Consider the following 19,814-nt stretch of genomic DNA (forward strand, 5'->3'; position numbering starts at 1 on the left):
AACAATGTTCCAAAATGTCCTTCACCCAGCAAACGTTTCTTCCTGTTCATATCTCCTTACCCCCTTCGCATCTCGAAGTTGATGGAAAAGTCCGAGAGATGATATTGGACAGCTTAGTGCTTTCAATGGTGTACAGGATCCGTACTGATGACCCGATTTGCGTTCAGAATTCCAACAATCCGGAGAAAGCTTGATGCGTCTTCTCAGAACGACGCTGACTCCTGCCAGATCGCATGAGCGACGACCTTATCGATCTTGAGACGAGCTTTTGGATCGAGGTTAGTCATGCCAGAGAGGCAATCTAGGGCAACCTCGCCATACGCCTCTCCCCAGATCTTCAGTCTCGCCTCTGGTTGTTCAGCGACCTCTGCGTCAGCCACGTCAGAAGCCATCCGTAGCGCCTTCTTCGCTTTCTCATCTCGAAATTGCTCGTAAAGGCCCTCTGGAACCGGTCCAAAGTATGAGAAGTGTCGAGTCAGCACTTCCAGCTCCTGTTCGATGCCAGCTTTTTCGAGCTCCTTGTAGTTGTTCAGGATGAGCCCGTCTCCAGCTCCGAGTGCAAAGAGGTACTGCGAAACAGGGTTAGATAGAAGCTCGCAGCATAGACATGCTGAGAAAAGCTTACCACCAGGCCCAACGAGTAGATGTCGGAGGCCTTATTTGACATGCCGAAGTGTCCTTCAGGGCTTCGCCACATCACATTGCCCACTGCGTGAGGAGCGATGCGAGTCTCGTGATCCTTGAGTTTGCATGCGACGTCAAAGTCACCTAGCACGACATTAGTGACGACTTTGTTGCCATCTTCGTCGCATGTGTAATCGATGAAGATGTTATCAGGCTTGATGTCTAGCACATGCAGTTAGCTTATAGCCACAGATTCTCGCGCAAGGCGCCCCTTACCAGTGTGAACCCAGTCCTTCGAGTGCAATTGCTGAACAGCCTCTGCAACTCGCTGCATGATCTTGATTCGTTCATCTGGCATCAAACCAGGGTCATTCTGGAGAAGCTCAAGGAAGGTGTCACAATAATAGTCATAGACCAAGAGGCTTTCGTCACGCTTGCAGTCTACGTGCATGCGAAGTCGTGGACTCGAAGGTACGTCTTTGGCAATGCGGTTCGAGAGGTCAAAGCAATGCTTGGGCATTCGCTTGAGGACGTAGCTCTTGCCAGAAGATCTAACATCTAAGTTAGATTTGTCATTTCCTTTTGGGGTGCGCGTGAACTCACTCTGCTTTGAACATGTCGAATGTGCTATCATACGGGTGTCGTCTCAATAGCTGACTATTGGTGTAGACTCGACCCGAGTCGCCGACAAGGTCTGAACTCATCCTCAGACCTAGGAAGCGCTTGGCAGAATGCGAGATTGGGCGAGAGGCGCAAAATTGTCGCCACATCGCAGATGGTAGAAGTGTTGAGTGGCTAGCTGAGGTGCAGCGATATGTGTTGCAAGGTCGATGTTGATGAAATGGTCTGGTAGAGAAGAGAAGAGAAGATGAAATGTCAGCGAAGGTGGCTGCCAATGTCTTGGCAGTGAACGCGTGAACTGTTTGCTAAGGGGGCCGCAGCATAGCTTTCATACACTCATCACTTGCGCTGACTTCGCTCCAACATAGGGTGCCGGCTGCAGGACTCAGGATACGCCCGAGTCACTGTCTGCTTATGAACAACTATTGTAGCTGTCAGTGAGCTTCGTAACGTGAAGGGACTGTTGTTCTGATTTGCTTACCAGAGAGCGTGGTGGTGAATAGACCGTCAGAGGCCTTCGCGGTGAATACACTGCCTAGGACTCACATCTGATAGCATTGACCATAATGGTGAATACGCGAGGACTGCGTTTGGGCAATTTAACTTGCAAGTCTTCCATAGTCCGCGCCGATGCATCAGTACAGCATACAGGCCTGCCAGCATGGGTATCGTCATCAGAGCTACCGTGCCCATCACAACGGCTTTGATTCGAGGCCAGACCATCAGACTGCAGTACGCAAGTGAGACCCAGAACTGGCGGCGTCCCGGGTTGCCCAAAGCCGGAAAGGATGGGTTCGTCAAGGTGATGCAGAAGGGGGACGTACATGTCCCAGAAGGCGCTACTACGGCCACCATGACGTACGCAGTCTATGCTCCGGACCATGATCAGTGCTGACAGATACGTAGGCACGTTGAACACTCGAGTCCAGGAGACAAGATCCCGCACTGGACCGTGGTGTGGAGAGACGCTCAGGGCAACTACCTAGAGACCGCGCACATCTACGATACCTCAGAAGAGGATTCGGAAACACCAGAGGAACAGTCTGCCCCAGAAGGAGAGGGGGCCGCGAGTGCCTCACGTACATGAGAAAGGGGACTATGGTGCACTCCATTCGTCTGCATGTCTGCGTTCGGTCGGGAGGGTCGGGTGTCGAGGGGAGGCAGAATATTCCAGGCGATGCATCGCGCACTCTCGATCGACCTTTTTTCGAGTTTAGATCACGCTCACCGGCTTGACTCATTGGTCTTGCGGGGGAGGAACAACCGCTGCGTTTTATAACAGTATCGTGGCTAGATACGACTGCGGCAATGCGAAAACAAATCAGTTCATGTTCATGACCATGTTTCAATACACCCTTCGAGTTGATGTGACCTGCTTTTCGAGTTGGCCTTTCAGGTGCTTTCCGGAACTTGAACCAGTTAACATCACACTGCCTTGGTCGTGGCTCACTAGAGCAAGAGGCCACGACAATCGCATATTATTTCAGCGATTTTCAATCCACTTTTCGTGGCACCACGAGGCGCAGTATTTGAGAATGTATCCTCGTGTCGATGGTGGGCCAGTGGCCGGCTGCTCGGATGCTTATGCTTGATGGCAACTCCTTCGGCGTCAGGTAATCCCGGACTCCAGGTGCTTGATCCACGTTTCTGTGAGCATGGCAAGTAGACGAGAAGTAGAAATTTGACGACTTATTAATGTCTCGTTGTGTTATGTAGCGCGTCACAAACCAATGTGAAGTTCATTCCGGAGCGGAACAATTTCTCACCGTGCCTGTGCCACTCGACGCGTTCTTGCTCCTTCACACCCACAACAACGCAATCAGAGGGCATTGCGATGGCAGCTGAAAAGCCAAATGCACGTGTGCCACTTGCGACTCCTGTCAAAGATAGTTTTGCAAGGCGCAATCTTACGAAACTCGCCCTGGCAATCACTGCTCGCTTATACAGCAGAGTAGGTCGCTGCAGGCGCATAACTCCAAGCATTATTGTCAAAAGTGGCTCAGATGTGGATCTGACGGAAGCAGCATCAATGCTGTATATTGCAGCGAATACGTCGATACCGGTGCCGAAAGTCCATTGCGCGTTCAAGTCCGAGGGAAAGGTCTATCTTGTCATGGAGAAGGTTCGTGGTGAGAACATGTACAAGGCTTGGGAACAGCTCGCAGAGTCCGAAAGGGAGAGACTACTTGCCCAGCTAAAAGAGCTTTTGGAGCAAATGCGAAGTTTACAACCTCCAACTGGCACAGGTGTGCAAAGTTGCGTAGGAGGTTCGCTCCACGATTCACGAATCCCTCATGGCAAGCCTCGATTCGGACCGTTCAAGACCATTCAAGAATTTCATCTGTGGCTTCGCGATGGCTTGCAGATATCGGACATCCAAGACGGAGCTCATCGAGAAGAACTTGAGACTATGATCAAACAGCAGGACAAAGACTGGCCACCAGTAGTCTTCACTCATGGCGACTTAAATCCGGCCAATATCCTCGTCCATCAAGGTCGGATAAGTGGAATCATTGACTGGGAGTTCGCAGGCTGGTATCCGCACTACTGGGAATACACATCTGCGCGATATCTCGATGGGGTTATACCCACCTGGACCACTGTTCTCGACCAGGCTCTGCAGGCATTTCCGCAAGAATTAGAAATGGAGAGAACACGGCAAAAATGGTGGGGAGACGTATGAGAGCGCAGACCGGCCCAGAAAACGAAACAAAAACAATATTGGTGCGGCTTCGACTCTACGGCAACACTTCCTTACCCTCGATCAGATCAAACGTAGGCCGCGCCTGCTGCATCTGATTGACATCGTTATACCGGCCCGCAGCCTTCTTGTCTGCAACGTACTTCCGTGCCGCAGGTTCAATCTTCTGCCAATCGAGCAAGGCTGTGCCAACAGCCTTTCCGTCCTGCCTCAAGGCTTCCAAAGCATTCGCGACCCACGTCCGACATCTCCAGCCAGGATCTTTCTGTATGACTGGAATCGAACGCAATACCTCGATCAGGCGCTTCTCATCTTCAATCTTGGCTATCACAAAGCGTGCAAGCAGTGTATTGGTCATGCGGACATTTCGGATGTCCAGCTCTTCGTAGACCCACTTGACTTCGCCACCAACGATGGTGTTTTTGACATGGTAACGCATGCCAGGCACGTCCTCCTCCTTCTCAACCTTCGGACCATCCAGGAATGCCCAGTGGTATCTGTGCGTGAACAAGATAAGCTCATGTCTGCACGACTTTAAGAGTTTGCATACTGTCTCTCCGCATCATCTACAACTCCACTTGGATATAAGGCGACGTATAGTCTCTTCTTGTTGGAAACCATGATTGATATGGAATGTATTGCTTGCGATTATGCTTTTCAATTGAATCTTGTTTGCTTTGCTCAGAGACACGAGACTGGACCTCGCAACATGATATATGTGTGCGAACAACAGGCATGTATCTATTCTGGGAGGCCGCGGTTCTGTGTACAACCGCTGAGTCTGGCGCATGTCTACTTCGCAGCCTTGCGATTGCAAATCATTTTGCAGGGTACTGGAACTTGTTTGCCCACGTTCAACGATCGCAAAAATCGGCAACCCAGCTACATGTATGTGTGCGGCGTAGTTGGGCTGGGCGGCTGTAGCTGCGCCACATGAGATGCGATCCCGCTGGCCAGTCTTGAAGCGCCCGCTTTCTGTAGTGCAGGGAACGTTGCTTGTGCGTCCCACGCAGTAGACAATAGCTTTTTGATACAGGTGTCCATCGTGTATATGGAGTTCACGCATCGGAACACCAATGCCATTCTGACGTCGGAAGTGACTCCGATGTGCTTATTCAGAGCGAAGTGCCCTTGGACCAAGTCTCTACAGATTGGCTTCCTTGACTGGTCTGACCACAAATCCAAGCATTGGGAAGTGAATCCTCGTCTCGACAGTGGCACGCTGTTCCAGTGGCTTCGGCTTAATGACAACTTCCTCGGGCGAAAGAGCTATCAATGTCCCAATCGTCGGACTGAGATCACATTAGCACTAGGGTCGACTGGCATTGAAGAACGTCAACTTGTCAACTTACTCATCTCGCCCAGTATCATCCGGCGCAACAGAAACGAGCGCACCCTCCTTCAACCCCGTCCGATTACACAAATCCTCAATCACGGACCTCGGAGTCGGAAGCAACAAAGACCTCTTGCCCAGCGCAGGCGCTTCTCTCATCTGCGCCAAAACCGCCTCGACCTCCTTCGATCGATCCTGTTCCGTATCCGGCATTTCATCGAAATACCGCTTCATCCTCTGGTACCATCCCCAAACGCCCGGATAACGCTGAGCATTGAAGACAGGTTTCATTCCCGCTTCCTTCTCATTCTCGGCACCGCCCATAGTGATACTATGTGTGTACTCTCCTGAGGAAATGTCCCAGCCCCAGAGTAATTCGTAGTAGAGCGAGATATCTGCCAGCGAAGGCGTGGGTGTGGAGAAGATCCAAGGGCCGTCGGTTCCTGTTGTGAAGAGTGGCTCGACCATAGATAGTTGATGATCGAGTTTCATCAGATTTTCAGGAAGTTTCTTCTCCAGTTTGTCAGGATCCAATTTGTGTCCTATCAGTTGGGCTCGGTCGGTGCCAAAGGAACTCCTCCAGATACTCGCTGGCATCAATCCGCACGTCACGCGGAACAGCGGTCGATCGGTCCAGTATGATGCAAAGCCTCGGATTAGTGGTCTGTAATCTCTGCCATCTTGAGCTCGAGGGTAAATGCTTTGATAGCCTTCTGAGGCCGGGAAGAAGTGTTCTAGTGCTTCGGTAATGAGCGATGTGTCGCAATATAATTCGCGGCCAATGGCGAGGACGGGGATCTTGCGGTATGTAAGGTGAAAATTGTCGCGAAGGAGCGGACGTGGCATCATTGTTGGGACTGCAACGAAAGTATAGGGGATTTGTTTGAGCTTGAGAATATGGCGGATTTTGATGGTGAAGGTGGACATTTCGTAGCCGAACAGGGCTACGATGGGTTGTGTTGGCGGCATTTTGACCGTGCTTCTGCTGTCTGTGTCTTAAATTCAGTGAGGAATTTGAGATTCAGTCGAGTAAATAGGATTCTGTTCTCGTAGGTTCCCGTGTATGTGGCACACAGCAGTGGGCCGACAAGTTGAAGTGAGCTTGACATGCTCCTCGGCTTCATCGGTAAACCAGTTCCTGGGGTGCCAGGTCTTGGCATCATGGCCAGGTCCGGCGGATGTGAAGTCGCACTTCAGCCAACGGCGTCCATCGAGAGGATACCAATGATCAGATCAGAATTGAACGATTCAGGACAGATACTGTCTTCTTTGAATGGAAAAGAATGGTCTCAAAAAGCTTACCACTGGCAAGATTTCGGCATGCAGGACGAGGGGAACTTCACCTGACTGATGCTGATACACTATGGATACAGGCGATCGTGTAAAATCGTTGCAGGAGTGTTCTTGCCATATTGGCAGTTCTCGCGATTTCGTCAGGTCGCCGCTCGATATAATGCGACTTGCTTAACCGCGTGATCAGTCGCAGTTCTGCGTTTGCTTCTCGAAACGTCACTAAACCCGCACAGTGCTAGAATCTGGAACGTAAGTGTCTGTCGTTCTGGCCGTGATGAGTTTTGCTCCAGTGATTGCTCGAAATGCGCCTCCCGTCATCCTTGTAGGATACGGCCTGCCACTGGGTCTTGCATTCGCTCTCGATCGTGGTTCGCGATGAGTTTCGTTGCTCTCCAGTGCCTTCAGCAATGCTAAGAGTCAAGAAATCCGTCTATTTGACGCGTCACGCGAGGAGTTGTCATTCACAGAACGCGTGGACGATTTCGGTAACCGGGCACTTCTTCACAATCTTGCTGGTACGTTCGCCGCTGCCTGTGATACTGCACGGATTGCTGATACCTATCCATGACTTGGATGGCATCTGCTGGACTTGGTCTCTTGGTCTGGTTGAAAGCTGTCATCACATGCTTGCTGGAAAAAAGTGCCGCAGGGTCATGGGCCAATGTTTTGGGCGAGAAGCCGTCTCCACATGGTGATTGGCCCAGCGGGGGCGAAGCTAATGTGATGCGATGATGCACATGGAACGTGGCAGTGTTGATGGTGAATACTGTCAATACTGGGGAGCCGGCGGCGCGACGTATTTCCTGGTGATCCGGAGTGAATTAGTGCACGGTAAGGCTGCAGTGTTGTTTGTGGACACGACTGCGGCTTCCCAAATTGCGGCCCAGTCACAGGCCCAGTCACGTGAACAACGTCCTAGTTCGCTTTCGTCACTTTCCCACGAACACACTCACTCCCTCTCCCCCACCATCATTGACCTCTCTCCGAAGCAACCACCGCCTCGCTCTCGCCATTCTCGCCTTCCGCTCTCTCTAATACAGCAACACCAACAGGTCAGTACTGCCCCCCGACGACTATCGTGCCTGTCTGGCAGGTGCGAAAGGAGAGCCCACTCCGTGTACCGGGAACTGGCCATCAGCTGCGATAAAGTGCGCCCCGAATTCGTGGGCGACTGCGGAGTCACCAACGAGGCCGCCTGCCGGACGCCATTGATTGCGTCGACATCGTTCGCGAGCAAATACGCCCCCTCCAGCGCCCGATAGCACGCAAACACGACTGCCTGCAGCAACAGCGACGAGCCCTGACCGCTCCTGCGCCAGGCAAGCGCACTGCTGCCATTCAACAGACGCAGTAGCACCGCCGCGGCTGACCACTCCGCTCGCTTCACCTCGTTCATCCGCATACACACGGCCGCGGATTCGCAACAGCCAGACACCGCACAGCTCTCCTTCACTTCATTTTTCGCAATCGTCCAGCAACTGCCAGAAAGATGCCTGATCAGCACGAGCCACAACTGACACATCCAATCGCTACAGTCTCTGAACACAAACACACAAAACAACGCAAAATGGGTTACGAAGACTCCGTCTACCTCGCGAAGCTTGCCGAGCAGGCTGAGCGCTATGAGGGTAAGTGGTGGGGAGGTGCAATTCGCAGCTTGAGCTACGCGCTAATCAGCTTCCAGAAATGGTCGAGAACATGAAGGCCGTGGCCTCCGCCGATCAAGAGCTGTCGGTCGAGGAGCGCAACCTTCTTTCGGTCGCCTACAAGAACGTCATCGGCGCTCGTCGTGCCTCCTGGCGCATTGTCACCAGCATTGAGCAGAAGGAGGAGTCTAAGGGAAACGAGCAACAGGTGACTCTGATCAAGGAGTACCGCCAGAAGATTGAGGCCGAGCTCGCAAAGATCTGCGAGGACATCCTCGAGGTTTTGGACAAGCACCTCATTCCTTCCGCCCAGAGTGGCGAGTCGAAGGTCTTCTACCACAAGATGTACGTTGATACCACATGCGATTGGGGAAGATCCATATCTGACAATGCTCGCTTTGTAGGAAGGGAGACTATCACCGCTACCTGGCCGAGTTCGCCATGGGCGACAAGCGAAAGACCTCTGCCGACAAGTCGCTCGAGGCGTACCAGGCTGCCACCGAGGTCGCCAGCACCGACCTTGCGCCAACCCACCCCATCCGTCTCGGTCTTGCCCTGAACTTCTCCGTGTTCTACTACGAGATCCTCAACTCCCCTGACAAGGCCTGCCAAATGGCCAAGACCTCATTCGACGAGGCCATCGCTGGTGGGTAGCGCGCATTGCATGACGTGTTGATCCACGCTGACGTCTTTCGCAGAGCTCGACACCCTGTCTGAGGAGAGCTACAAGGACTCCACCCTCATCATGCAACTCCTCCGTGATAACCTGGTAAGTGCGGCTTTGCATGCAAACATGATCTTTACTAACACACATTGCAGACTCTCTGGACCTCTTCCGAAGCCGAGCCTGCTCAAGACGCACCGGCCGCCGGAGAGGGCGAGTCCAAGGACACGTCCGACGCGCCAGCCGGCGAGGAGGCCAAGCCCGCCCAGTAGATTACGAGTTTCACGTGTTTCCTAACATACATCGACGGTCCTTCGTTGAGAGCGGGTGGAGGCAATGTGCGTTGCTGCTAGAGCGCAGGCGGAGCATCTCCTTTTCTTGGAACGGTAGAGAGGGTCTTCTTGTTGGCGGGTGGTGGAGAAGACTTGAAAGATTTTCGAAGCCTGCAAATGAACTATGCTATTCCCCCTACATCCCTTACAGCCCGCAGCAAAACAAAACAACAAAGCTCAGGAAGAAGACATGCTCTGAATATCCTCAAAATCCTGAAAGTTCTTCATGCTTGACTGCGCCGTTTCTTCATTTCACTTCTCACGTTCCCTGATGCACCTTGCGTGCCGTGGTTGTATGCTGTGGTCGCGTTGCACTACGCCCTTGAGCAGTGAACACCTGGCACGCGAGCATGTCCGGATGGAGCACCAGATTGCATGCCAACCTGTTCGAACATGATACAGCATTATCTTGTCATCTGAAGGTGGTCTAGTGTCTAGCCGCAGTGCGCATGTAGGAGCAGCTATCCGCGTATCAGCGCTGACAGACAAAGTCACCGAAGCGCTGTCGGACGACTGTTTCACGAGCGTTGCTGTACTAAGGCTGCTCGAGTGATTATTGCAGCTGTCAATGCCGGCCAACGATTCATGTCACGGCAGATGGCTGGATGTCTGTGTGTCGGATCCGATTTGGTGGGATGGGTGGCTTGGTGCCGTTGTTTGAGACTAGTTGGTCAGTTAAGCCGAGCAAAGTGATATCGCGGATCATGGGAAATGCAATCCGCACCACAGATCTCGTATTGCTTGTAATTGTTTAAGCAGATGGGGACGATTTGATGAGGGTACCTTGGTACATGACTGGGATGGTGGGTGTTTGGGCAGGAGAAGCGAGTCAAGCACGCGAACGTTCTTGTACATACGTCGTCTGTTCCTGGATCGCGGGTACGGTCGAACAGAGGTCTCACAAATGCAATGTTCGCTGGGAGCTGACGGGCTCAGCGAGCGATGACGGCGGCGAGACACGGTCTGGTCTGGTGGTGCCCAGCGGGATCGGTCGGCAATCGCACAGAATATTGCAAATTCCAGATTGGAACAGCTTAGCGGGCAGGCGCGAGAGGATCCGAGTTGTGTGCGCGCTGATGGAGACTTGAGTTTGGCAGAAGAGGTGTCCGGTTGGGTGACCACTGACCCCGCTGCAGAGTCAGCCCGTCTGCCAGTCGTGAAAGCGCGCACGCACGTAGCGCAGGCACCTCTCTTCTTCCTCGACAACATCAGTTCATCCAGAATATCTCATCCGGCTTTGTGTTTGCTTTGCGGCGTCCGTCCTCGTTCTGCGGTGATTCCATTCCCGGCGCGTGCGATATCGACTATCACTCCCCCGTCCTCCTCTCGGTCACAGTTCTGGTGAGTTGCTGCCCACTTTCCTGCCCTGCTCCGCCCGCCCTCCATCGCCACCTGCACCACGCTGCCCTCGACCTCGCACGCCTGTGCCTGTGCGCTGCAAAGGGCCAGATCGGTTGCGCTGAAAGCTGCCTGGTCGCGTGCCTGCGCGGCTCCACGGGACACATGGGCGTGGAAGTGGAAGCGAGACGATCTCTCGTCTTCTTCAGATGCGCATTCATCAACTTCCACCCCAGTCTCCTCTGTCGTCACCTGATCGCACGCGCGCACCCACACCCAGCACCCACCCACGCACAACCGATCGGCCACGGCAGCAGCAGCAGCAGCGCAGAGGTCAGCATCACGTACAGCTTCCCCAGCCCCAGCACCGCGTCTGCAAGCGCATCATCCAGCAGGCATCGCTGCGGTGCCCTCTCTGCCTGCGCGCCCATCGCTCTCTACCGGGTCGCCGGGCAGCTCCCCTCGCGCAATCCCATCCACCTCCTCCGCGCCTGACGAACGCCTTGCGGCATCACTTCGCGCGCACGCCCTCTGATTCGTCCCAAGCGCCGCGGCTCACCACATTTCTTGCAGATTTAGAGCGCCCTTCGGCAACACCACCTCACCCCAATCCTACCCATCCGTCCATCCCTCCGTGGGGCCCTCCCTTTTCCGCCCACCGCAGACCTGTGCGTGTGCTGAGTGAGAGCAAGGCGTTCAGGCTTTGAGGCTTCACTTTTTCCGGCCGGCGCAAGCAACTTTCGGGTGCATTACTACTCTTTGCGACATCCTCGGACACCATCACGGCCACAACGCAGCGCGCATACCTCGCACAGCTTCACGCGATTCACGGCCGAGCGAGCATACTTATTGTCTCTGTTTCACCGGTAAGTCGACCAGCGACGCCGCAGTCGCGGTTGGCAACAGCCATGCGGCACAGCTGTCGCGACGCTGGAGAAATGACGTGTGCGCTTGGGCTGACACTTTACTCATCACAGATCCGAGCAATTTAGCGCACACGCGACCGCGATCTCGTCCCCGACATCTTTTCGCGACTTCGAGCTACCCATACCCCGAAAATGAGCTTCCAACCTCAAGAAGGCGGCGCGCAGCCCCAAATGCAGCCTGGTCAAGAGCAAGGCGGATTCCCGCAGCAGGGCGGCTTTGAGCAGAGCGGATTTGGCGGCGCGCCTGGTCAGGAACAGCCGCAAGGCCCTCCAATGGGACAGGCCATCGATCCGTCGCAGCAGGGCCAATTCCCTCAGCCACAAGGTCCTCCAGGTGCTCAAGGTCCTCCAGGCCCCAACCAGGGCGGCGACCAGAAAACAACTCTCTGGTCAGTACCGCGCATCAAGCGACGCGCTCGGCGAAATGCCAGCGCGCTTCGCATACACAACGGCGCATTCGCTGACAATGCTATAGGATGGGCGAACTCGAGCCATGGATCGACGAGAACTTCGTGCGCAGCGTCTGGTTCGGCATGGGCTATCAGGTCAATGTCAAGATGATCCGCGACAAGTTCTCTGGGTACGTGCATTGATTGACGAAAATTGTCGATCTGTGGAGTAGCGCTGACCGTGCGTGCAGATCAAATGCTGGATACTGTTTCGTCGACTTCGAGAACCCAGATGCTGCTACCCGCGCACTTCAGCTCAATGGACAGGTCATTCCTAACTCGAACCGACAGTTCAAGCTGAACTGGGCCAGCGGTGGCGGTCTTGCCGACCGCAGCCGTGACGACAGAGGCCCCGAGTATAGCATCTTCGTCGGCGACCTGGGTCCAGAGGTCAACGAATACGTTCTCATGTCGCTCTTCCAGAACAAGTACCCATCATGCAAATCTGCCAAGATTATGAGCGATCCTATCTCTGGCATGTCTCGTGGATACGGTTTCGTCCGATTCGCAGACGAGCAGGACCAGCAGAAGGCGCTTCACGAGATGCAGGGTGTGTACTGCGGCAACCGGCCCATGCGCATCAGCACTGCGACGCCAAAGAACAAGAGCGGTGGCGCTGGCGGTCCTGGAGGCATGCAGCCAGGTGGCATGCCAGGCGCTGGTGGTCCAGGCATGCCGGGCATGTACAGCATGGGCGCTCCTCCAATGGGCTACTACGGCGCACCTCAGCCAATGAACCAATTCACGGATCCAAACAACACCACTGTATTCGTCGGCGGTCTCTCCGGCTACGTTACCGAGGATGAGCTGCGCTCGTTCTTCCAAGGCTTCGGCGAGATAACATACGTCAAGATTCCTCCAGGAAAGGGCTGCGGTTTCGTCCAGTTCGTTCAGAGACATGCCGCAGAGATGGCCATCAACCAGATGCAGGGCTACCCAATTGGTAACTCTCGTGTCCGTCTCAGCTGGGGTCGTTCGCAGAACAACTCCGGACCAGCCGGCACGCCGTATCGTCCAGCGCCACCTCCGCCAGTCTACCCATCTATGGGAATGCCACCCCAGCATCCGTATGGCAACTTCGCTCCCATGAAGGTGAGCCACCCGTGATCTTGATCTCTTTCAACAGTATACTGACTACTTTACAGTAAGCGCATTTCCGTCACATTTGCCTTGAGTGAGATTGCACTTTAGCGGGAGTTGGTCAAAGGTTACAACATACGATCTGCCTTTTACTACTTGCATGCGAGAAATCTGCGTTTCTTAACGACGACCCACGACAAATGAGAATTACGCGGCGGCGCTATCAGACAGCACGGAGAACGATCTCTCTCATGGCATGAAATTCGATCCATGCATGCATTCTATCCGAAATACCACGGGAGCGGGGCGATGGCGGTCAGATTGCTGGATTACAGAAAAGTTTCTTACCCCTGTTGAACATATACACTTATTCCCACAACACCCCTTCTTCAACACATCAACACTACAATTACCCACACACCATCAAACTTGACGAAGACGACCATTCACCAACCGACACGACGACCTCTCTTTCCGACTGCGAAATCTTCTTTTGCCACACTCGTTCTGCTTTCACTTTCATGGACTAGTCTTCAACAGCGGCATTTGCTCACGGAGGGCTTCAGCGGGGATGAAGCTCGTTTTAGCGCGGCGATGAAGGAGTTTGCTTTCTCTGTCTGTTCGCTTCTGTACAACAGAGGGCTTGCACTTTTTTGTGGCCCGTGCCGCATGGCGCTGATGGGGTGGGGAGACCGAACACCAACTCAGAGGTTGCGGAGAAAGGGAAGGCGATGTTTCTTCTGTCTTTTTTGCCTTCTCATATCTTAGCTAGCTGAGATGACTCGATCATGAAAGACAAGTTTCTTTTGAGTTCCTTTTCTGTCTGCTTCTTTGGGCTGATAGGATGGGCTTGAGAGAGATGAGATGAGACGTGGTTCTTTCAGGGATTGCGGACGGAGTTGTGTGTAGGCTGGCGAGAATGAGAAGATTTCTTGGTCGTTTCTGTTCCTTCTGTCTTCGTTCGGGTGCAGCCTTGGCTTTGTAACTGCGTGATGTATGTGGAAGCACGCGGACTGAGTAAGTACGGAGCGACTCCTGAAAGCTGAAGCTGACAACTGCGTGACGCTGGTATGAAGTCCAATGAAAGTCAAGACAGTGCTGGAGAGTCCCCGGAAGGCTTCGCAGCGGTAGGCGCGAAAGCAGCCGTTGGCTTCACGTCAAGCTTCACCCACCGACTCCCTCTCCATCTCGACGCAGCACTCCGCCAGAAAGCACAGCACCGCTGGCGGCACCTCCAATGCGTTGGTCAGACGCCTACTATCCACGTCCAAGATGAAGATCACACCGAGCAGCAACGAGACGCTCTCATCCTCCGCTACAGCCACGCTCCACAGACGACCGGAACGCGACTTCCGCGTGAGGATTGAGTCAACGGCGACGACGCGCGCTGCGTGTTTTGGCAGAATGACGCGACTGCTCTTTCCTGTCGGCAGGGCCAACGCCGCTGCCTCTCTTCCAGCTCAAGGGTCACACCACTCCCTCTTGCCCAAACCCCCATTGACTTTCTTGTCCGCTCTTTCGACACCCACGAGTTTCTTCCTTCATTGTACGGGAAGCCGAAGGCGACCGCGCTCCTTCTTCATCGCCGCATACCGGCGACTAGGACGCTCGTTCGATCCGAAGACAGCGCATTGCGCCGCGCGCATCACCAACTTTGCGCATCGTCTTTCCGCGGCATTTCGAATTCTTAGCAAACAGCGCCTGCCTCACCCTCCGCAACGATGCGCTTCGAGGACTGGGACGTCCTCGTCTTCCCGGGGACCGGCGTCGAGGCGCATATACCGATAAAGGAGTTCGGCGTCGAGTGCTATGGCGTGACGGACGATAGGCTTCTTAAGGATGGTATGGATCCTACGAGTCCCTTCGAGATCATCGGAAGCTGACGACGATTCAACAGAATCCATCACCGCGCCACTGTTGACTGCTTTCATCCCCAGCCTTAGGGCTGGCGAGCCATTCCAGATTTCACTGCACTCGTGGAAGCCCAGACCATTCAACTTCCGCCCAGCTGGCAACTCTCGTCCCGATCGACCACAAGTCTGGCAGTTCAAAGTCACCGTCGATGGACAGGTCAAGTGCGTCGACACTATGACTGCCGACGTACAGTGGCCAAAGGCACTTCATCTGGCTACTGCTCAGGTCGGACCCAATGGCCAGCCAGATCAGTTGCGCTTCCCGCCTTTCTATCAGGAGAGCGTGTATGCCAACAAGTGGCATCCGTACGCCGAGAAGGGACGCATCAAGGTGGAGATCTCTGAGGGCTTTCTGGAGCGGACGGATCGGGATGCCAAGTTTGTGAAGTTGACGGTGCATGTCATTTTCAATTTCCAGCATGCTCCAATGGGTGAGTGCGAACATTCTAGATCTCTGTGCTCGAATGAAGTTCAGGATACAGAGCTGACTCTTCTCAGATGTTCTCCGAGCCTGCGGCAAAGCCTGGCCGAGCCAGGAAATGTTGAGGGAGAAGCGCGTCTGGGCTCCTCATCTCATGCCAGACATGCCGAATGAGTTTCACACGGCCGAGTATCAGGATCCTGAGCGCTTCCGTCACCACTCATCCGTTGGCCCGCAGAAGAAGGTTCAGAAGCGTCGTGCGAGCGCTTACAGTGCCTTCATGTCATCTTCTCCGATGTTCAGCAACAACGCGGGTGCTCCACCGCCGACCCCGACGTATGCCAATTCTGGCTATCCCATGAGTCTTCCACAGGATGGCAACAGTAGTCGCTCCACCTCTGCATACAGCACTCTCTCCAGGTCCGGTATGCCGTTGAGCGTCGCTAATGGCATGGTGCACTTCGCTGCTGCTCTGCCTGCCCCAGCGCCATACCCAAGCAATCAGCATGGACTCCTTCCCAACGACCGTCCGGCAAACGACACAAATATGGAGGTGCGCATCCCGAGTGACCAGCTACAGAAGGTGGTCGATCTGCTGCAGCGCCGTGCTAGCGGAAGCATCATGGCTCCGCCTCCACTGCCGAGCCATATCATGGACACCAAAGCAGACGTGGAGAAGTTGGAAGAGGCCGCTGCCACGACCGAAAATCCCGATGGTGACGGCAACATGATGATCGATCGCCGTGGTACATCTCGTTCGAACATCTCGGATGTCAGCATGCATGCTGGCTGTGCGGACTTTCCACGCTGCACGACTGAGGACGAGGATAGGCGCATCGTTCATCAAACGGGCTCTGGAGTTGCCCCTGCTGCTGTTATGCGCAGCAGGAAAGAGGGTTCAGCTGAGCATGCGGGTGAGTTGGCTATGCAGTAGCAAATAGGTGTCATACTAACTGTTACAAACTAGATCGCGACTTCATGTCCACCGTCATCAATCAGGCCGAGCTTGAGGATCCGGACGAAATGCAGACCGAGCCGAATGAGGGTGGTGGTGAGCGCACTGCATCTTCCGGCTCAGCTGCTGGCACGGGCAAGAAGCGTACTCGCGCTTCCCTGAGGACACTTTCTGTCAACGAGGCCGGTTCGCCAAAGAAGCATGATCGTGACAGCGAGATGGACGTGGATGTCACGTCGGGTCGCAAGGTATGCATTCTAGGCCCTTCCCTGTCTGAGCTGAAGAAACGGAAACATGATACTGACCGACCTACTCTTGCTTTAGCTTCGCAAGCGTGTCACGGCCGGCGGCGACGAGGACGCTTAGCTTTCGACTTCTTTTCGCTGTTTGCAGCCCTTGCTCACGAAATGTGTTCAGCGTGGGCCTCACATGGAGCGCCATGAGTGTACGCATCTTTACTGTCGACAGTTTCATCGATCGAAGAGGTCGATTACGTTGTTATGAGTTTCGGCACGGGTTGTTTGCGCTGGGCGTGTGTGTGGCTCTACTCTGGCGCTGTCTTTGTGCGTGGCAGAATGCTTTGCTCTGTACCATCACAGACTGCCGGCAGCGCAATGGTGGACGGATTTGATGAATTGTTTTGAGAGATACCCTGTACTACTAGTTTTAGTTGTAACATGGATTCCGAAAAAGTCTTGCTTTTGCTTCTGCAATTGTGGAGGGGCTTCGTGGTATCAAAAGTTTTCTGATCAATTCTGCTTCCTGGATTCGCTCTCTTTCTATCACCCCTTCAGACTAACTCTATTAGACTTTGGCATGCTGAACATTCAATTGATTATCTTGAGTATGTATTCTAGGCTGAGGCCTTTTGAGCTTTGGCCGGAGGGGGAATTCCTGTTGCGATGGCGAGGGCGTTAGCTTGTTCGATCAATGGGTCGCCTTCTCCAGTGGGAGAATTTGCGATTATGTTGATGTCGAAGCGTTTGGGTTCGCGGATGTGGGATGCGGTGCTGGTGGTTGTGGATGTGGCGGAGGAGGGAATTGTGGAGGGTGGGAGGGTGGAATCTGGGATGGAGTGTGAACGGAGGGGATGGGATGAAGATGGTAAGGGTTCTTGGGATTGCGGAGTGGGAAGATAGTGAGAGGTGATTTTCGAGGATCTAAGGGGTGGATGGGTATGTGGGTGGATGGTACGTACCTTCTGCTTGAGCTGCGAGGTTCTTTTGTTCCTGTTCGTCGCCCATTTGGTTGCGGCCGGTTTCGAAGACTTTGTCTATTTTCGCTCATGTATTAAATTTGGTCCTGCAGTCGAACATTTGGTTGGAGGTGATTCTGGACATACCGAAATCGTACTCGAACCACCTGATATCAGGGTTCAAGCCAGCGAATTTCCAGACTCCGTTGACTTTCTTGTACCAGTGGAGGTTGAAGGAGTGGGCGTGGCCCTTTACGGCGACCTGAGTGAGGGTCTCGTCTGTGTATTTTTGGTGTGGTACGCGGAGTTGGTGGTAGCCTTAGTGCAGTTTTGAATGTCAGCTTACTGGATCTCTGACGTTTCCACACAAGATCGATTTTCGTGAGTGTGTCAACGTACCAATAATCTCATCATCGCTGACTTTCTCCCACTTCGTGCCGCCGATGAAGTGCTGAGTCTTCAATGTCGGGTCTCCAAGGACGTGTGGATCGCTGGCCATTTGAATGAATTCTTCTGCTGGCATTTCTTCCCAGAGCTTGTTGAGGAAACTGCGATAGTCGATTCGGAGGGTTGGTGCAATGCACTTTCGTAGACGCTCCCAGTCTTTGCTGTCGTAGGAGTCGGCCCATTCGTAGACTGCAGCCATGCAGCCTTGCATTTCTGTATAGGCGAAAAGATGGAATTAGTGAGGCCCAGCAAAAGTGGTCAAGTATAATGCCATGCAGATCTGGTGTTGCAGGCGAGAAGAGCTGCTACTTCTGCTGCCATCTGGGCATTACTGTGATCATGCTTTCGAAAGCAGTAGCAACTCTTCTCTGGTTCAGAGTGTGTAACATATTTACTGCTCAGCCCATCACTGAAGATGGTCGCGTAAATCCCTTTCGGTTTGACATCATTTGCAACCACTGTACTGTTTGACCAGCAGTGCAATGTGCTCAACTTGAGCTTGAAAATCTGATATGTAAGAAAGGACTAACCCTCGAGACTGATGAGCTTGACGGGCTCAAGCTGAGTGTCTGCGAAGCCTGGCATCTTTGCGGTTGTATCTGGTGCTGTCGTTTTGTTATGGGTGCCGTTCGATTTGGGCGGTGGTGATGATGAGGAAGAACGAGCACGCTTCAACGAGCGTGTCGCGCCAGCTTTAATATTGGGATCCATTTTCGCTGGAGCTGCAGCACGACGATAGCGCTATGCTAGGGAGATCTGCGGTCGACCGGTAGCGTTGTTGGTTGGTACGACGACATCTTCTCCCCGCCCCAAGTCCGCATGCTGACGCTCGTCACGAAACGTTGCGACGTGCGAACGGTGGGGAGCCGGAAAGGCGAAGTTGCGATGCAGATTAGTCTGGTCGGAGCGTTGTTTCGGAACCGAGCATATCGTCCTGCATGCTGGAGCACCGACTGGACGTTCTACCGATGGCCATGTGGACGCTGTGCTCACAAGAAATGATGGACACGGCGGTTGGGGAGCAGCGTGGGAGCTCCCAGAGCTGTGAGGTCCAAGGGCACTTGGTCGACGTCGGCCGTGCATTGAGCCGAGGTCTATTTTGGGACTAACGTGCTTGATAAGCATGTGAGCCAGATAGGCATGTGAGCTAGTTTTATGAGGTAGATAACTTTGATTCTTGATTTCTCAGGCTATATAAGTCAGAATTACACCAAAGTTGGATTAATTGAATGCTTAGAAGTTACTCTATCTAATAGACAGCTCCTTGAGTTATGGCCTTAAATACTATACTTGCTATAGGTTAGTTTAGCTCTTAGTTTCTTCTTAAGGTTATTAACTATTTCTATTACCTAACGAGCCTATACCTAAGCCGTGTCTCTAGCAGCCAATTTATTAGTGTTAATACTAAGAGTAAGCTTAATCTTCTTCCTTAGAGCTCTATAAGACTATAATTCTTTAATTATAGTCTTTATATTCTTATATTTAGCCTATAGTAATATCGCTATAGCTTATAACTTTTGGAACCCTTTTAACAACCTGTCTACTATATCTAAGATTAAAGTTAGTAAGCTGTTTTAATAGTTTATAACCTTAGCCTTAATCTTACTTATTTGCCTCTTAATCTACTTTAGATTCTAAGAGGTATTCTAAGTATCTAATAAATAAGGTAGTAGTAGAGTTAGTGTTTTATAACGCAGTATTAGCTTAGACAATATAGCCTATAGATCTAGTAGTAATAAGCCTAAGCCTCTAAAGGTACCTTTAATTATATTTAGAGTAAATATAGCTTAATATACTTACTAGAACTTAGGAAGGAAGTCTTCTTTAATTAGGTAGTAATATCTAACTATACTAAGCCTTTAGATTCTAGCTAAAT

The 19,814-nt window shown here is 52.9% G+C and overlaps 9 protein-coding genes across 9 annotated transcripts; 5 read left to right on the forward strand and 4 right to left on the reverse strand.

Annotated features, from left to right (window-relative positions):
• Positions 1-203: 203 nt before the first annotated feature.
• Positions 204-1,241, reverse strand: RHO25_008976 (uncharacterized protein; the record flags this gene model as incomplete). Its single annotated transcript, XM_023604768.2, has 4 exons — positions 204-569; positions 626-846; positions 901-1,175; positions 1,228-1,241. The coding sequence occupies 4 exons, from the start codon at positions 1,239-1,241 to the stop codon at positions 204-206; spliced, it is 876 nt and encodes a 291-aa protein (XP_023460667.2).
• A 665-nt stretch (positions 1,242-1,906) lies between these two features.
• On the forward strand, positions 1,907-2,332 carry RHO25_008977 (uncharacterized protein; the record flags this gene model as incomplete). Its single annotated transcript, XM_065603124.1, has 2 exons — positions 1,907-2,103; positions 2,152-2,332. The coding sequence occupies 2 exons, from the start codon at positions 1,907-1,909 to the stop codon at positions 2,330-2,332; spliced, it is 378 nt and encodes a 125-aa protein (XP_065459196.1).
• A 747-nt stretch (positions 2,333-3,079) lies between these two features.
• Positions 3,080-3,928, forward strand: RHO25_008978 (uncharacterized protein; the record flags this gene model as incomplete). Its single annotated transcript, XM_065603125.1, has 1 exon — positions 3,080-3,928. One exon carries the CDS (start codon positions 3,080-3,082, stop codon positions 3,926-3,928), a length of 849 nt encoding a protein of 282 aa, XP_065459197.1.
• A 55-nt stretch (positions 3,929-3,983) lies between these two features.
• Positions 3,984-4,567, reverse strand: RHO25_008979 (uncharacterized protein; the record flags this gene model as incomplete). The annotated part of the gene is made up of 2 exons (XM_023604769.2): positions 3,984-4,443; positions 4,497-4,567. 2 exons carry the CDS (start codon positions 4,565-4,567, stop codon positions 3,984-3,986), a joined length of 531 nt encoding a protein of 176 aa, XP_023460402.1.
• Positions 4,568-5,090: 523 nt separating this feature from the next.
• On the reverse strand, positions 5,091-6,248 carry RHO25_008980 (uncharacterized protein; the record flags this gene model as incomplete). The annotated part of the gene is made up of 2 exons (XM_023604770.2): positions 5,091-5,238; positions 5,299-6,248. 2 exons carry the CDS (start codon positions 6,246-6,248, stop codon positions 5,091-5,093), a joined length of 1,098 nt encoding a protein of 365 aa, XP_023460403.1.
• A 1,891-nt stretch (positions 6,249-8,139) lies between these two features.
• Positions 8,140-9,154, forward strand: RHO25_008981 (uncharacterized protein; the record flags this gene model as incomplete). Its single annotated transcript, XM_023604771.2, has 5 exons — positions 8,140-8,200; positions 8,257-8,563; positions 8,623-8,864; positions 8,917-8,987; positions 9,038-9,154. The coding sequence occupies 5 exons, from the start codon at positions 8,140-8,142 to the stop codon at positions 9,152-9,154; spliced, it is 798 nt and encodes a 265-aa protein (XP_023460404.1).
• Positions 9,155-11,610: 2,456 nt separating this feature from the next.
• On the forward strand, positions 11,611-13,075 carry RHO25_008982 (uncharacterized protein; the record flags this gene model as incomplete). The annotated part of the gene is made up of 4 exons (XM_023604772.2): positions 11,611-11,867; positions 11,954-12,058; positions 12,119-13,019; positions 13,073-13,075. 4 exons carry the CDS (start codon positions 11,611-11,613, stop codon positions 13,073-13,075), a joined length of 1,266 nt encoding a protein of 421 aa, XP_023460405.1.
• Positions 13,076-14,728: 1,653 nt separating this feature from the next.
• Positions 14,729-16,662, forward strand: RHO25_008983 (uncharacterized protein; the record flags this gene model as incomplete). The annotated part of the gene is made up of 5 exons (XM_023604773.1): positions 14,729-14,849; positions 14,905-15,351; positions 15,419-16,255; positions 16,309-16,544; positions 16,621-16,662. The coding sequence occupies 5 exons, from the start codon at positions 14,729-14,731 to the stop codon at positions 16,660-16,662; spliced, it is 1,683 nt and encodes a 560-aa protein (XP_023460397.1).
• A 487-nt stretch (positions 16,663-17,149) lies between these two features.
• Positions 17,150-18,649, reverse strand: SCD1 (Scytalone dehydratase; the record flags this gene model as incomplete). Its single annotated transcript, XM_023604774.2, has 5 exons — positions 17,150-17,190; positions 17,495-17,569; positions 17,639-17,809; positions 17,891-18,151; positions 18,469-18,649. The coding sequence occupies 5 exons, from the start codon at positions 18,647-18,649 to the stop codon at positions 17,150-17,152; spliced, it is 729 nt and encodes a 242-aa protein (XP_023460399.1).
• Between the last annotated feature and the right edge of the window lie 1,165 nt (positions 18,650-19,814).

Source organism: Cercospora beticola, chromosome 5, assembly GCF_033473495.1.
Source record: "Cercospora beticola chromosome 5, complete sequence".
NCBI classification, from domain to species: domain Eukaryota; kingdom Fungi; phylum Ascomycota; class Dothideomycetes; order Mycosphaerellales; family Mycosphaerellaceae; genus Cercospora; species Cercospora beticola.